Genomic DNA, 19,316 nt, shown 5'->3' on the forward strand with positions numbered 1-19,316 from the left:
TGATCTGGATCTATAGAGTTTGCAGTTGAACTCCTTATAAGCTTTATAAACCTAGATCTTACAGCATAGTATGCAAAAGCTGATCGGGCTCTATAGAGTTTGCAGCTGGACTCCTTATAAGCTTTATAAACCTAGATCTTATGGCATAGTATGCAACAGTTGATCTGGATCTATAGAGTTTGCAGTTGAACTCCTTATAAGCTTTATAAACCTAGATCTTATGGCATAGTATGCAAAAGCTGATCGGGCTCTATAGAGTTTGCAGCTGGACTCCTTATAAGCTTTAGAAACCTAGATCTTATGGCATAGTATGCAACAGTTGATCTGGATCTATAGAGTTTGCAGTTGAACTCCTTATATGCTTTATAAACCTTGATTTTGCGGCATAGTATGCAAAAGCTGATCAAGATCTATAGAGTTTGCAGTTGGACTCCTTATAAGCTTTATAAACCTAGATATTACGGCATAGTATGCAACAGCTGATCTGGCTCTATAGAGTTTGCAGTTGGACTCAACTTATTAGCAAGTATTCATGGTAGACTGAAGTGTGTGTGAAGTCGATGCCTGAGATGCATTTCAATATTTTCGTGGATATTTGTACTAAAATATCTCTCTGAGGGCTGTTGAAGGTTTAGATAATTTTTTACTTCATATGCATGCACATTCATGTATTTTATTTTCTTAATCTAAGAGTACCTGAACCACATTTCCATGATTGCATTATGGGACAAGTTGACAGCCTCACTGTTTTATCTTGATAAATGACCCAGCTATGTTTTTCTAATGGAACATTTTCAGTGACATTTTGGATTTATCCATTGAATATAGTCACATTATTCAGCATCCCCAGATGTTATTCTGCCTGCAGAATGATTCCTTCAGGAAATTGCAAGAAATTATTGAATTAGAGTGATTGCAAAATGTTTCGATATGTATTGGGGTGTGTATCAGAACTTTAGGCATAATACGATACATATTACATTATGAATGACCTGATAGGATATGTATCTCAATGCATACCACACCATTTAGCTGTTTAAAAAGCTATACGTTCGTAAGGATCAATAGAATCAAAATATTATGATATCATTCACTTGAAATTGTAAGAGAAAATAAAGCGGTCATTTTTTTTTCTTCTTCTGCAGGTGAAAGAAGTATAACATTTGAGTATAACTGACTGTCCAGATCTGTTGATTTCTTTTTGTTTTAATGAGGATCTTAAAAAACTATGCTTTTATTAAAGGAACACAGTTGTATTTTTTTATGTATTGTGAATATCATGCTACAGTTAACCAGATCTTTCTAAATTGCTGTTCAACACATTTTATCAGTTATATTGTAGGTAATCTCTGAAGTAAGGAGCAGACATTTGTATTTTAAGGCCAGATTTTCTCAGATTCAGCTCATCTTTCATCCCCGGTTAGGTCATTTGGATGTTTTGTTTGTTTTGCAACTGCATCAAAATTGATAGCCTTGTTCCGATGGCAGATTGATAAGGATATTGATTAGGTCTTGAGTTCCTGATTGCTGAACACTTTTGATTGCACTGTCATTCTTCCAAAGGCTTTTGCATTCATGAAAGATGTTTTCCATAGAACTATTGATATTCTGTTAGAGTGCTTACTGTTGTCTGACAGTCGACTCAGCTTGGGGAACAAACAGGAGTAACAGTAGTGTCAGTGTAATTATTTAGGGAAGAAGATTTTATCTAATCAGTTTTATTTTTCACTATTATTACTATTATTATTATTATTATTATTATTATTATTATTATTATTATTATCATTATTATTATTATTATTATTATCAAATTAATTTGATTCCAAGATGGAAATTTTACATTCAGCTTTGCTGCATCTAACTCCATGGAAAGTTTATAAATATTTTCGAGACTTAAGCTTTAATAATGCAAACCTTATTTATCTGGTTCTTTTACTTATTGAAACAAAGCCACTAAAAATTTCTAATGTACACAGATACTCAGTTATCCTAATTCCAGATCATCCAAGACTGGCTTCTCATGTACTTGTTGAAGTTCCTGTGTTTTAATATCAAATTCTGCCATCTTTTATGTTTTCAGACAACTTAATGTCTATTTTTTAATAAAGTTGATTTAATAAAATCACTTTCATGCAACTGATGGGACTGTTAAGCTGATAGTGAGACTATTATCCAAAACATTGTGCCCTGTTGTTTTCTTTTTCTTTTCAAGTTACCTACTTTCCTGTTATAGGTAATGCAAACTTAAGAAATCAGAAAACAAAATGAAGGAAGATTTGCTACTTTTTCTATGCATAATTTACTATAAAGACATTTTATTATATGAACACATAAACATATCATTTTATAGATGTATATTCGACTCTTTTCTATACTTTGTCCAGTCAGAGATTTTGCTCTCACTGTCTGTATTGATTACAAGACTAATTGTGCAGAGAATCATAAGGCATTGTGTAGCAATATTTCACTTTGATGATTTTCAGCAACTTATGTAAACATTATCAAAAGCCAGCGATGATTCCATGCACAGAATTCTGATCTGTTGTCTAGCTGATACATTACCCATGATTGATCTTGGGAAGCGATCCTGTTTGAATTAGACTGCCTTAGTATGCAAGAGAGTGATTTGTGATAAAACGGGTAATTAAAACACTGGTGCTGCATACTGTATCTACTCGCTTATAAGATGAGTCCAAGTGCAAACTGTAAAGACCCAGATCTGCCATTGCATAATGCATCAGCAGATTTGGGTCTGTGCAATTTGTTAGGAGAAATCAGTAAAACAGTCAACATAGACCCTGATCTGCAGGCACACTATGATATGGCAGATCAGGATATTTGTTATTTAGAATTTGAATCGACTTATAAGCAAACATATGTGGTACTTCAAAATGCCCAAAAGCAAGCAGACTTTAATGAAAAAAGGTTTTATATTCTATAGATTATTTCTTTGATGCATGCAGATTGAATATTAATGTGTTGTACTCACATAGGTAAACAAAATGTGTAGCTATTGTAAAACCTCGGAGGGACTGGTTATTTTATCATTTTATATGCTTCATTCTATTAAATCAGGTTGCAGGTCAAAGAATCAGTATATCCTTTCTTTAAAAACATTGGCTGTATAAGACTCCGGTTTTTTCCTTCTGTTTTCACACAGCATGTATGTGATACAGCCCATTTATTACACACAAGTTTAATCTTACGTGGTTGATCTGTCATTTGATATGGATTTTTGATCCGTATTTCACATCACCCAACCATATTGAAACTGTTTAGGTGTTTTCTCATACATACCCAATCAGTATTCTTTGACACACCAAAATTAACCTTTTTATAAATCCCAGTTCATTTGTTTTCATATGCTAAAATATTTTAAAAACATAAAATAGGGGGTATGTAATAAATACAAAAACACATTTGTGTTTTGATCAGATTGTGGGTGGAAATGATTCATTTAATATGGCTTGTGAATTGATCTCAGGATTAAGGCCTTGATATATCCCTATGCCTTATAATACTTGTTTCTGCCACGGGCTCGGAACAAAATATGTACTTGTATTTATTCATCCTTGTATTAATGTTATGTAACTTGTTTTTGTACGTATGTATGCACATGCAATTTAGCCACACTTATCAGCCAACCCCTTTCTGCACCAAAATGGTGTCAGTTATAAAAGGGATGACTTCAGTTGGGGGAGGGGTACAGAATGTTCCAGATGTAGTGTTTTGATACTGAGTAAAGTGGCTTCTGGTCAGAAGGGTGGCATCTCTTAAGAGGGGCTTCACAAGAGAGGGACCATTATATTTTGTTTAATGGCACATCAGCACAATCATGGCTGTATAGAGCTTACCTAACGTTTTACAGGTCTCCATTATGTTTTGATTTAGTAGGTTTAGTTAGGCTTTGTGTAAAAAAATTCATTGTGAAATAGTTTACAGAAATTTTTGCACTGTGTCACTTGAGATAATCTTCTATTTTCAATCTTGGAGAATAGCATATAAAATTCTAAATTTCTTAACAAAATTTATATGAAGAATTTTTTTTTTTCTTCTTCAAAATCCTGGAAGTTGAAACAAAATCATCATTTTTATTTAAAATTTTAATGTTGAAACATCATTCTGTTAATGAATGTTTTTGTCGATTTTATTATCAACTTTAATTTTTTCATTGAATCACAGCGCATGAACGAAAGTAATATCTTCAGTTGTAGGGTTGCTTGCCAACAGAGGAGACTATAATAAAATAGATATCATTCCTAGAAGAATTGAATTTATTTGCTATCTGATGAAGTCCATATCTAGAATAGTTTTGTGTATCTATCCCACCTATGAGTTGTTCATAGAATCTCTAACCAAGATATTTTTAGATATGGGATACAGAGACCTTCATTATCAATATGATTTATAATTATGGATCTTATAATCATGTCTCTCCTACATTCCAAAGAAACTTTCTAAAAAAAAAAATTCTTCATTTACTTGAATTATAAATTTTGGTTAAGATTGATAAAGACTATAAATGATGGTGATTTAATGATGCTAATTGTACCTATATATAAAAGATGGTACAGACACCAGTTATCCTGTAGGTTTTATGTGCTGTTCATTTTCATTTAAAATTTAATCTAGTATCAGCTGCACTCAAATTTAAAAAAAAAAAGTTCTAAGTAAATTGAATCACTTTTATGATAACAGTATACTCAGATTTAAAAAAAAGTTCTAAATAAACTGAATCACCTTTATGATTACAGTATAAATTTCTTTCTGGTAGAAATTCTCTGCAACACACGCGCTGACTTCCATAACGAATTGCTTGTATTTTTGTCAAAATTAAATTTTTAAACCAGAACAGTCTGTAAATTTATCAAGATCAAAAGCATTTTTAAGTGAAGTATCTTAATTTAAAAAATGGATGAATGAAATGCAGAGTTATTGACTTTTATACCAGTTACGTTTATTTTGGTATTTCATAGCAGAGCTAAACAATTTGACACAAATTATAAACAAGTGTGGAAAGAGAGGGCCCCCTTGTCTCACTCCCCTTTGAAGTGCAAAATAAATCCAGCTATATAAAGCCAATATTGGTAACACAGCTTTGTATAGGTGCATAAAAGGTGTTAACCTACTGTATAATGGAGTCTCCAAAGTTGAAGAATATCAAAGTTTTATATATCAAGGACCATTCTAAAGATTTTGATGCTTTTGCAAAATCAGTTAATGAAAGATCTCCATTATCATCCTCTTTTGCTTTGTGTGAGATGACTAATATAAATCTTGCACAGTTGCCAATACACCTAATAGATAAAAATGCACCTTGTGAGATGCTTACTAAAGTCTTTATAGTAATGCAGTTCATAATAGGAGTTGATGCAGTTTTATAATCTATATTAAATAAATTTATCACAAGTTACTTTAAAAAGATTCTTTCCCATCTTCTGGTATGCTAATAATAATGCATTACATATAGTTTTCTTTGGTAGACCTGACTAAGAGATCTTAGAAGAAAAAGAGTATTATAATGAAATTCATAAAATTCAGCTTTATAATGATTGAATCCTAGACAATTACCATTTCTCATTTGTTTCTTTGCTCTCAAACAGTCATGATGTAACTTCACCATTGCAGGATTCGTTTTTAGGGTCTTAGAAATAGATTATCATCATCCATAAAATGTGGGTGGATATTTCTGTCAATCTATAACGAGCAAATTAATTTGGGCCAGAGAACAATTAATTAGATTTATGGGGACAGGTGCTTGTTAAATCGCTATACTGCAATGATTTCTAATGTCTGTGATGGGAGAGGAAGAGATTCTTAATTAAGCCTTCATTTATTTAGCCATCAGACACACTAGAAAGGGAATGTTAACTTCAATATTATATCGGAACTGTCAGAAGCTGAGTTTATCCAGAATCAGTTGTTTGGAAATCTAGAAGTCAGTCTGATTGCAATTCTGGCCCTAGTTATAAAAGGCAGTAGATATATTTAATCCTGATTGGTTATGCTAAATAAAGGGCATGATTCCCACACGTAATTTCTGGGGGTTAAATTGCCCTCATTGAAAAAATCTATTCAGTCTGCATGTTTCCTACAGGAGTGAAAATATAAGGGACTCTGAGATTGAATTTAGAAGAAGTTTTCTCGTAAAACATTTATCAAGGGACCAGATGTCTGGAAAGACAACAGACACAATTCAGGTGGTAGAAGCAAAAATGCTTGAAAGCACAAGGTATTTGCATCAATCTCATGCAATTCATTGATACCAATATAATGATTTGCTTGAATTTATTTGCTTATATTCGCATAAATGTATTTGTTTAAATTCGTAGATCAATATTCTTAATATGAGCATAACTGTGTTAAACTCATCTACCTGAATTCATACAATGATCTTCTTTATATAAGTTTGACTGATTGTTTGAATTTGTCATCTTGATTGTTATAGGAATCTAACAATTTCATGCATTATTTTAGTTGATATGAGTTATGTGAATATGTGTCAATTCACCAATCTTAGATGATTTCATGTATGATAAAGACTTGAATGTGTGTATTCACTGAAAATAATGTACTTAAGCCATGTAATGAATTTCATTCATTCATTTATGTAATTGAGACAAGAATGGAACTGTTATGTCTTGTGTGATGTTAATGTGAGTCAGGAGGGAATAGCCATTAGGAAGTACATTAATCTTATAAAACCAAGTTTGTTTATGGTCTGCCATGTTTAGCTTGATGAGATAGCCTTTGGTATCTATTTGAATTCCAATTGGACAATATCTGACATGACGAGAGGGGAGTAATGATCTGTTCCCCGTAGGATATCTGACAGAAGATTTAGGTTGCTTCTGTGTTTATTTTGAAAGGAGAGATAGCTCCACTGATGTACTGATGTACCTACTTATCCAGTTATCTACATATCTATGTACTTATGTATCCACCTACCCACACAATGTTTGAGGGCCGAAAAGAGGTAAGACAGTTAAGGGAGGTTGGAGAAGGGAAAAAAACCGAAAGGACCTAGAGGAACAACCACAATGACGTTTGAGTGGACTGGAATAAGCAGGTTATGAAGTTGTACAAGGCAATGACTTCGATAGTTCACTCAATTATATGATGAACCAATTCTATCATTAAAAACAGATTGGTTATTTATAAAAATATATTTCTGTTTTAAATTCTGTGAAAGATTTATTTCAAAAAGAAGTGTATCTTCCTAATATAATGTATTATTACAGATGTTTATGCAATTGATTAAATTGTTTGTCTTTTCATGTACAGGGGCTCATTCTGTTCTATATACCTGCTCAGATATCTATTTATCCCATCTATAAGTTTCACACTTTATATTGATATTTACTTGATTGGGCAATAACACCAAGGGCAATCATCTCCTAGATAACTAGAACCGAATAAAAAAGACACATTGTAAGAAGGTACAATCCGCCAATCAACCACACCACACACGGCATCGCTACAGTATCTTTAATTATGTAAATTGGGTCACTGTTAGCTTGGGAATTGAGAAATTAATAATATTTTATGCTTTTTAAGAAACAAATCAAGATGGTTAAAATATGTTTCTAAATCAAAATATTATATTCTTTCATTAGCTTTATCATATCAGGCCTATAAAGTTCCTCTCAGACTCCTCAAAATTTGACAAATTCATGAAAAAATGGAATACGTCAGAATAAACTCAGAATCTGGCATTACCATCTATGCATTTATTTTTGTGAATATTGTAACCTACAGCACATAAATGTCCTATTGTTTTTTTTCTGTGGTGTATGAAATCAACCAAAAGTAAAATGTGTAGCATGAGACTAAAGATAAAAGGTAAAGTTGTTGCAACCCCCACCACCACCAAAGTCATACAAAAGAAAAAGATAAAGCCAAGAGAATGTAAAATCCTTAAAATACGAGGTCAGAATGGTTTGTGTAGAATCACACTCAAACACCTCAGTCAAAATACATGTATCTTGCAACTCATTCCATGGCAAATTCATTTCCTCCATTAGTTTCTTTTTAATACACAGGAGGCAAATAGACTGTCTCTCTCAGAAAGAGATGCTGTTTGAGTGTGGATGGTATTACAAATACACCAATCACAGTATTATCTAGACCTGCCCAGAGGTTCAGTGAGGGGTCCCAGGAAGTTGGGGATTATACAGTGGTACAATATGAAAGCTGAATTATCCAGTGAACAAGTCATTCTTGTTGAGATATACCAATTCTCTCCATATGAAAGGTTTTGAGTCTCTTTTACTAGTAGATATGAAAAGGTCTGCATTAAGCCAGGCAAACGTAATTGTGGATCATTTATCTGAATAATTCTTGCAACAGATTTTTTTGGGATGATAGTGTAAATGATAGTACATGTATACTGATATCACATAAATAGTTCTAATCTTCATTCACTTGCAATTAAAGTGTCAATTGTTTTGCAAAATTGTTTAATAGTTTTTGCGCAAATTGTATTGTATATATATTACATTACAGGGATGATGTTACGACGTAAAAATTACCAGAAAATAAGCATATTTTAATACTTAACATCACCATTGTGTAGTCCACCAGAGAGTAGCATTAGTTTGTCATTGATTATACATCAATTCATTTTTAAAGTATCAGGATAAAGCTGAAAACTTTTGATGTCATTCTTCTAAAAACAATCGATTCATCATCATTTTGTTCTTCTTAGAATCATTATTTCCTTTTTCTGATTTGTATTGTAGAGACAGATTGTTTTGTTCAGTTATGAGTGAACTTTCAATTTGATAAATAATTGATCTTTTAATGTAGTCATGTTATGTGTAATTTTATATTTTTATGAATATAATAATTGCTGCTAAATATGGAAAAAGTGTATTAAGTGGATTAGTGCCAGGGTGTACCAATTGATGTATTAACAGATATGGGATAACCAGGTCTACTCATAGGTACACAAGGCAGTATAAAAGATCAGAATAGTTTTTTGATGATAAATACCCAGTGATTTCTCTGGCTCTTCACACAGAGGAGGAATTCCCACTCTAGCATTTACATATGAGGGGATTTTCAATTTTTCAGGAGGGGATTTTTTGAAAATGAGAAAAGCATCTGTGAATAGAACCCTTTATAGTATTTTGCAACCTGTGTGTGTCTGTGTGTGTGATAAACAACTTTTAATGAATAAAGATACATGTTACAGGTTTATTATGCTCACAGAAAATCAACTGCATGATTTGTATGCACTTGTCCATTTTTAAGATGTGGAGGTTGGATTCATAAAATTTAGAGGAAATATTGTGCAATTCTGTCCTATTTAAAACATGGCTTACATATGTGAATTAGCATTAATTTGTTGAATGTATGCTAAACATTTAATAAAGATTCCTGCATAATGTTGAGTTTATTTGAATATGTAGATGATATATCATATAATACATATTCCAATAATCATAAATTCAATGCAAGTGGCTGTTGCCTAGGTGATGGACATTAGGCATGATTATCTGACAAGCTTCCTGTGCATCATGGGATGCTTTGCGCCTTTGCCAGTATTGATCAGTAGTCCATAGGTATCAATCGCATGTTAGGGTTACACTATGTTAAGGTGTGTCATTTTTATCAGTGTCAAATTTGTCCTTGGTAACTATGTTGATAGCAATATTGTCTTATATTGACTAATGGCAGTGAAGTTCTGATCTGATACATGTATTTACCTGACTGGTGCTTACATGGTTTTGATGAAACATTCAGTTTTTTTTTAAATGACAGTTAAACCAGTCTACAAAAAAATTTCCAGGGACCATGGTTGTTGTCACTTATTTGTGGATAGGTGTTCATTATATAGAGATAAAGAAAAGAAAGTTTGTCGTCATTTTGTCCTTTATAACTGATTGTTTTTAATATGGAGGTGTAATTTTTAAATCACAGAACTTTTAGGTCTTGTTATGCCCCTTACACTTCTTTGAAAGGGACATATTTTCATCCATGTTAGACTTTCATGTCCCATCCCTTCTGTTGTGAATTTAATTTCTGCACAATAAAATCTGAAGAACTCTGTTCATTGAAATCAAAGTTGGTAAGAGGTGGCCCATTAAAAAGACCTAGTTCAAATTCAGTGTTTCTGGCATAATTTTATGGAGTTATGTCCCCTGTTTGACATAGAACTTTCCACTTCAGTTTATGCACTTAAGTTTTGAAGGAATAAATATATTCTAATAAATTTGATAGCAGGCCTAACATAAACGATATCAAGGTCAGATGTGATTTTTGCTGTTAGTCTCAGCATTTTAAGTTCAGTTTCTGCTCAGTAGCATTTGAAAGATTGTCTGGATTGAAATAAAAGTTGATTGTTTGCATTAAGAATACCTAGAATAAGTTAATTTTCCCATTGTTTGCAACATAAAACTTGATCATTCATTTTCTGACTTGATCATTCAGTTTCTGCTCAGTAATGTTTGCAGGACGTGACAGATTAAAATAGATGCTTTACATTAGGAGCACCTTTCAGTACTGTGGACCCTATTGGACTTGGAATGTTGCGTTCACTTTCTACTTTATAACTTATGACAGACTTCATGGATTGGATGCAATTATGTTATGAGAACATACTTTAAAAAGACCTTCATTTTTTTTTTTTATAATTTGGGCAGAATTTGATGGAGTTGGGGTTTCAATTTGACTAGAAATTTTGCCATTCAGTTGCATCGTATTTGCAGGGTCATCCCTGTTATATAGCCACATTTCAGTTATTTCATACACGATTCAGAACTGTCTGTTATGTGCACCCATAGTTTTCTGCCTGCAGTGCCTTAACCTTTTCACTTCTTTTTAATAACGAATACTTAAATAATAGCCAGTATTACCCATAGTATCCCAACAAGATTGTGAATTTTTCAAGCCCTATTAATCTGAAGTCTGCCAACTCCAATGGAAATACTTGGCAAGTACCAGGAAATACAACACACATGTTTACTTACCCGGATTTTTAAAATTTTGTCAGGCTATCTAATGAGAGAGTTTTACAGCCTAGGCTTTTTGTCTGCCAACTCAGCTCCTAAATTAAGTGTTTGATTATTTGATAAAACATTGATGAAAAAGTAAGACTGAGGCAGATCAGTAAAAAAAAAAGTACGTTGTACCTAGGCTCACTCTAAAGTTGGCACCAAGGAAGAATAGTTACTCCATTTTGGGAATATAATTGTCTGGTTGGTAACTACACAGCACAGTCTTTGACAGGTGAAGCTTGACACCTGGAATGTTAACTGGCTGTAGATAGAGGCTTATATTAGCCCATAACTTCATACACTGCAATCTACCCATAGGTACCATATTTACTGTATATACTCGCTTATAAGTCCAGTCAAACTGCAGACAACAAAGATCCTGGTCAGTCAGTGCATAATGAGCCTGCAGATCAGGGTCAGTTTAGTTTGTTCAACTGATTACTCCTAACAAACTACACCGATCTAGATATACCAGTATGTTATGTACCAGCAGATCTGGGCTATGCAGTTTGCAGTTGGACTCATAAGTAAATAAATATGGTACTCACTTTTAAGTCAAGTCCAACTGCACGAAACATAGACCATTATCATCTGTCACATGATGTGTCTGCAGATCAGGATCTGTGTTGCTGATTAGTCCTAACTGCACTGATTTGACCCATATTTGGCAGTACATTATGCAGTACAGATCTGGGTCTATGCAGTTTGCAGTTGGTCTCAACTTATAAGTGATAATATACTGTATTAGGTGTTACAATGTCTTTTACAAATAAACAACTTTTGTGTAAGTTCCTCTTACTTGACCAATCACAGCTTATGTGTAAGATATACTTCCTACCCTTTCTTGTCAGACCATCCAGTCTATAATTGTGGCATTTAAGTTTTATTTTACTGATTCCTCAAATTTGATGAATTTTGAAGACGAAAAAATTTCTTTGAGTCACACATGTACTGTCTGTTATGTACAATGTTTATTATCTCTCTTTGCCAAAAATGTTATGGCAACATTATTGACACATTCTCAGCTCTCTCCCCACCCCACCCCCGATGTTTTTTTGTTGCTGTGGTTTTCAAATTAGGGTAGGCACATTTTTTAAAACCGTTATGTATATTTAGTGTGATTTTTTTTCTGGAGGTGTGGGGATGATGGTTCTAGGGTCAGTAATGGAAAACGTGTGCTTGGCTGACCAGAAACACATGGTGGTGGGGCCTCATAGATCATGCATTTTAGATATTGTTTAAAAGGGATGAAGCTAAATATTTTAAAAAATGAAAATTGTCTGTAAAATGTTTCAAATATATCTTAATGAAAAAAGTGTCAGACCAAGGATTATTTTATAACAGCATATAACTTTGCTGTCTGAAAGTACATGTATATATACTGTCATTGATAGAGACATTTCTATTGCTTTCTGTGTTGCAATCTTGGGTTTAGTTCCCATCTAGAACATGAAATAGAATGATATTTGGTCTCTCTTCCAATGGTCTCCTTGTGTATCCTCAGTATATGGAATTTATCAAGCATACCAATGATAAAATGATGACCATACTTATTGTACATGTTATCTACAATAAATTTATTTACCTTTATATAACTTGCAGTCAGCTTTGAATATTGTAGACCAGGCATTGGCAGCCTTTAAGAACTGCTGTGCCAGCTTAGCTCAATTGTTATGTGCTGCATGCCACAACAAAATCGTCTCTTTAATTTAATTAATGCTTTTGATAAGTCAAGTCAAACTCAAAACAACAAAGATCCTGATCTACTGAGGCATAATGCATCTGCAGATCAGGATCTATGTTGTTTATTATACTGATTACTCCTAGCAAACTGCACAGACCCAGATCTGCCAGTGCATCATGCAATGGCAGATCTGTGTGCAGTTTGCAGTTTTGTTCATCTTATAATTGAGTATAGATAGTACAATACAAAACTACAACTTGTTCCACATGCCTTTCCAAAGAATCTGGTATGGCACCATTGGTATATATCATAATTTGACAGCACCAGTTGTAGACCCATACCTAATGTTGTTTAATGTGCTAAAAGATCAGGGTCCATGCTGTTGTTTAATATATTGGCAAATCAGTGTAGATGCCGTTGTATAATGTACTGGAAAATCAGTGTTCATGTTATGCTAAAATGTACTGGTAGATCAAGACTCCATGTTATAAAATGTACTGATAAATCAGGGTCCATGTTATATAATGCTGTGGCAGATCAGTGTCCTTTTATTATATAATGTACTGGAAAATTAGTGTCCATGTTATTGCATAATGTATAGGTAGATCAGAATCCATGTTATATAAGGTACTGGCAAATCAGGGTCCATGTTATAAAATGTACTGACAAATCAGGGTCTGTGTTATATATTGTGCTGACAAATCATGGTCCATGCTATTGTATAATATACTGGCAGATCAGGGTCCATGTTATTTCTTAAAATCATTAGAATATCAGTAGATGCTAATCTACAGGTAATATTATATATGAAAGCAGATCTTTGTGATGGTAGTCACAGTTACACTATTGTTGTATATTAGACTCTAGCAGATATGGTAATTTGTCAGATGTAAATCATAAAGCCTATGGTCTGATTGTTGTTGATGTAAGAGATCTCTGTCCATTGTCTTGTCATAATGCAGATGAATTTGTGAGCTGTTTTTGTTTCTGCTGTAAAATCTATATTTGCCATTATGCCATTATACAGTAGTTATCGGTTTTTAAATCTGTACCTGTCTGTGAATAGCACAGACCCAGATTAATTTGTGTAAATCAGGGTCCTATACTTAGCAGTATAAAATCTGTACCAGTCTGTGATTAGCACAGACCCAGATTAATTTGTGTAAATCAGGGTCCTATACTTAGCAGTATAAAATCTGTACCAGTCTGTGATTAGCACAGACCCAGATTAATTTGTGTAAATCAGGGTCCTATACTTAGCAGTATAAAATCTGTACCAATCTGTGATTAACACAGACCCAGGTTAATTATTGCCAATTAGGGTCCCATATATAGTATTTTACTTATAATTTAAGTAAAACAGCATACACCCTGGTCTACCAACATATTAAACTATGGCAGAGATGGGTCCATGTTATTTTCAATCAGCTGTAGCTAATACACAAGTAAATGTTGTCAAAGTGAAACTGTTGTTATTAACACTAAATGGTTTTGATCTAATTCTGCCACAAAGATCTTCTGTTGTATGCTTTAAAATCGAATCTGCACAACATGGATCACCTTTACCTGAAGTTAAAATGCAGTTCCAAATTTGGTGATAAAATGATAGCGTCATTAGTTTATACTTTGAAATGTATTGTGATGACAGTACAATATGTTTAAGGGAAATGAATGTGATGAATGCATTTTGAACTGACATTATTTAAATGGATTCAAATTAATGGCAATATACTATTGTTTTACAAAGATAGATAAACATATTAAAGGCAGATAGTCTTTCGACTCTGTTGAATCCATTTTAATTATTATTCCAATTAGAGCTGTATCTTTATTGCCATGGATATGGAAATAACAACACAGAACCTGTAAAAATAGCATAATACATACCTTGTGTTAAATTGCATATGATAAACTTGAAACGAACTCAATGTTGTCATCACATTTCTAAACCATCCTACTTTTTTCCACATAAGGTATTTTATCAACAGAAATAACCATAATGTTATCACTTCTCGCTAAAACAAACATTTTATTAATAAATCTGTTGTTGTAAATACCATGTCATGGTGACTTGTTGTCTCTGTTTTTGTCAAACTAACATCAGTAGCTGGAGAGAAGAAAAAAAATCCCTTCATCTTCTGGTGCCAGACCTCTGAATTGAATTTATGATCTGTCCGATTGTTTGGTATCTGGGTCCCAGTATTTTGTTGAAGTCAGACCAAGCATGTAACACATCACACATTATTCTGTGCAGATCTTGTTTACAATGGTAAATATATTTTCCAGTTTGATGCAGTAATTGCAATTTTTATTTCGTGCCGACAACTCCTCAACATCGTATAGTATACCTGTTACAATTCAGCTGCATTGTTCATTTCTGCCGATAACTTTTCCACATGGTTTTTTATACCTGTTTTGATTCAGTAGCAACTGGGTCAACTGGATTTTTGGTGGGCAAAAACAGCTGGTCAAGAGGTGAAAAGCTTACTGCAAATCCCAGACATCAGGCTTAAGCCCCAGTAGCATGTATCAGTGAGAAAACTGAGTTATAAATTCTATATCTTGTACAGAACAGTGTTGTATTTATTCTTAAAATATCATCCATATTTTCTTACATTTGAAACTCTTCATTTCTGGAAATAAACTATTTATATTCTCTAATATATTCCTGGTTAACTTAAAATCCCAAAGAATGAAGGTGTCATTGTAAAAGAGAATATAAAAAGGAAATATGCCATCAAATTACTGTTGGAGTTGACAGCTGATTATTCAATTGTAAGGACAAAATTTATCGCTGAGCATTTTTGTTCATATCATTTTTCGTTCAGAACCCAAATTCTCCATTGTAGCTATTAATAAATAGACTACAAATAGACCTTGATCTGCCAGCATATTATGCATCAGCAAATCGTGATCTCTGTTGTTTGCTGTTGGACCAGACATTTGAACAAGTATATATGGTAATGATATTTTAATCCCCATATTGCATAGTATTGTGCATATAGCAGTACAAAGATGGCATGCAAGATATTATATTATGTTATATTATATTACCACAAAATACTGATATTCCATATTAATATAAATTAATCATTGCCTTTCAAACCTCAATGTAATAACTGGGGGGGGGGTGCATTTTGGTTTTGTTTCTCATCTCATATTCTGTCACAGTGAAGTTAACATTAATATTTGAAGTGATGAAATTTAATTTTGACATTCTCACTGATTCTGTGTGGCAAAGTTTTATTTATATGTTGTTGACTTTGTTATTTCAGCACTGATCATGTATAGTGAACAGAGCTTTCTGTAGGATTTAAAAAGTGGAAATCCATGGCTACATATCTTAAGAAACTGAGGGTCAGGTTTATAGAAACTGTTAACCAAATTTTAAATGATGACAGTTTGGGACTTGCTAATGGAGGTTCTGGAAGGAGAGACTCTCAATACAGTGAGCTCTGGAAAATGTTGAATAGAACATTTGACTGTCCTACTTGAGTTTGTATTATAAATTAATTATAATTAAATGCAAGCTTTTTCATTGGTTTCTTTCCAGATCTTGTGCAGGAAGTTTACACTGCCCAGAGAATCCATGATGAATCCATGAATGGCCGGATCCGAGTGGCCAATCAGGAACGAGATGAGGTGCAGCTGAAACTGGAGGCCATAGAGAAGAAACTGGAACATGGGTACTGGAAAATCGCTGTCAAGAGTTTTTATTGGCTGACTGGAGTTGAACACTTTGCTAAACACCATCTCTGATATTGACCACCTGTCTTAGATGGCAATGACATTGTGACTCTGTATCAGATATATTAGATGTTGACAATTAATAGACGTCCAGTCTTTGAAGTGAACATAGCTTGTTCGGCATCGGATATGTTGTGAAGGGGATGGTTGGTCTGTTTGTCCTTCCATCAGTATTTCATTATTGTTGTTAGATTGGTTTGAAAGACAATGTAGATCTAGCTTAAACTCAGCATCTAGATTAAATTGAAGTATCTTTTTTAAAACCAAGTATTTGAAATTATTTTCTACTTTGGCATTCCTATTGAGAAACCTGTTAGCAATGTTTGGGATCAAGTTTGGCACAAACTCCATTTCTCAGTGTCGATAGATTTATATCAGTTGAATGAATTTCATTTTAGTTTTCAGCAGTAATGGACAAGGTTATGTCCCTTTTGACTTAGATTATTGAGAGAAAGCGAGAGATTTATTCATCTTACTACCTTTTGTTTGTTTGGTAAAAAGATATATATATATATATATATATATATATATATATATATATATATATAATTCTGTGATTCAGTTATTATTCATTTGTCAGGATATACGTTTGGATTGATTCTGTTTGACAGTAACAAATAGTTCATTATGTTTGCTGACATTTTCAAGGTAGGCTTACATTTCACCATCTGGAAACTGCTGTAACTGTTAATGGAGAGCCAGACTTGTAATCCAGGTATCTTGGGTTCGATTCCCACCCAAGCCAGTCTGGGTCAGCTTTCTATTTGTGTCCATGGGAAAGACACTTAGCACTCATTTCCTCACAATGATATAGTTAATAATGTGCTCAAAGTGAATAAAACCATGACATACCTTAGTTTTCAAAAAGAGAGAGCGGTAGAATTTTTATATAGTTAATTTAACTCATTTAGCTTATTACCTTTTAGATTTTCCATGCAATTTTCACCCCAAATTTACTTTTTCTTTTTTGCTATTCTTCTATCATATTTATTGATGACATTCATTATGATTATTAAAATTACTTTTTGGTGATCACAGTTGATATTCATTGTGATTATTAAGATCACTAGTGATCACTGACAATATTCATTATGATTATCAAGATCACTGTCTGGTGACCACAGTTGACATTCATTTTGATCACTGGTGATCACTGACAACATTCATTGTGATTATTAAGATACTGGTGATCAATGCCAACGTTCATTGTGATTATTAAGATCACTGTCTGGTGATCACTGATGACATGCATTGTGATTATTAAGATTACTGTCTGGTGATCACTAGATATTCATTGTGATTATTAAGATCATTGGTGATCAGTGACAACATTCATTGTGATTAAGATCACTGCCTGGATATCACTGATGACATGCATTGTGCTTTTTAAGATCACTGTCCAGTGGTCACTGATGACATACATTGTGATTATTAAGATCACTGGTGATCACTGACAATATTCATTGTGAGTACTAAGATCACTGTCTGGTGATCAATGGTGACATGCATTGTGATTATTAAAATCACTGTCTGGTGATCAATGACAACATTCATTGTGATTATTAAGATCACTGGTGATCACTGACAATATTCATTGTGAGTACTAAGATCACTGTCTGGTGATCAATAATGACATGAATTGTGAGTATTAAGCTTCATACTTTACAGCCTGTCAATACGTATCTGTTCCAAAGTTTTCCTAATTATAAAATATAAAAATAAAATGAAAAATCTGGCTCATTGATTTGAAAATCATTTTGATTGTGCATATGTTGCATGCTGGAATATTGAAGAGTCTGACAGAAATACCATGACCTGTTTCAGTATACACCCTGACTAGAACATTCAACATTTTTTTTATTCCTTTGATCATTCGATTCATCAACCATGACACGGATCTTCTGACTCCTACACATATTTTCAACTTTTAGTTGGGGTGCTATGACCTAAGTGACAATTTTTTTGTGGCTTTTTTGTATGTTGGCATACAAATTTGTGTGCGTCCTGTCTGGAAACAATACTCAAACCAGTTCTTCAAAAATACCTGCTATGAGGAATAGTAAATTGTCACAAAATTTGCAGTCTCTGCAAGAGCCACTTTATTCACTTTTGATTCTTCCTTAAATAAATTACCAAAGTGGATGAATTTGTTACAGAAGAATCAGTGCTTCTGTGTGATGATGTCTAGATGCCGGATGATATCATTTCATCATCCATATGCTGTTTTAAAATCCACTTCACATGAAATACGATGCAAATTTAGGACTTTTGCTACACACCTGTACCAGCCTAAACTCATATCCTAACATCGTTGAACTTGCGATAGTCAGTGGTTTCTTAGCAATGGGAGAAAGTGCTTGTTTCAGCATTTTGACACAAACTGAACACAAAATGTAAGAGCTCTCTTTAAATATTCCTCTTAAAACATCTTGAACAATATGATAACAATTAAATAAGCCTCAAGAAAGTCAAAGTGCTTCCACAAGTTTGGGATTTATTTTGGTGATCTCCATTTTGTTTCCCCTTCACCAGAGGTCAGCTGATTTTCATCAAAGACCCAGAAGCCATTAGGGACCACACCTTTAATCCCTTTATTACTTATAGTATCTCAAAATATATCCTGCATTTGGCCTTAAACTTTCCAAAGATAACAATAAGGTAATTACAGACTGCAGTGCTCACATTCTAGCTGTTCTAGATCATTACTCTAATGTGATTCCTCAGATATGTATCATCAGATAGGTCATTGCACTGGTTGAATATTTCCAGTCCACAATTAACTGGTTTTGACTTTCTTTTCTAATATGTTGATAGAATATACATTTTATTTAATGTAATTTTGTACAAAAATTATTTTAATTTCCAAAAGCAGTAAATTTAGCTAT

At 33.3% G+C, this 19,316-nt stretch overlaps 1 protein-coding gene across 1 annotated transcript in view; it reads left to right on the forward strand.

Moving 5' to 3' along the window:
- The window catches only part of LOC149805636 (uncharacterized), a 113,669-nt gene that overhangs the window by 46,765 nt on the left and 47,588 nt on the right, over positions 1 to 19,316 (forward strand). Inside the window, exon 6 of the mRNA XM_089934492.1 lies at positions 16,238 to 16,370. Within this exon, the coding sequence (XP_089790618.1) occupies positions 16,238 to 16,370 (133 nt within the window). The remainder of the gene's footprint in view (positions 1 to 16,237; positions 16,371 to 19,316) is intronic.

Source organism: Sinohyriopsis cumingii, chromosome 2, assembly GCF_028554795.1.
Source record: "Sinohyriopsis cumingii isolate HCF-2022 chromosome 2, ASM2855479v2, whole genome shotgun sequence".
Taxonomy (NCBI): domain Eukaryota; kingdom Metazoa; phylum Mollusca; class Bivalvia; order Unionida; family Unionidae; genus Sinohyriopsis; species Sinohyriopsis cumingii.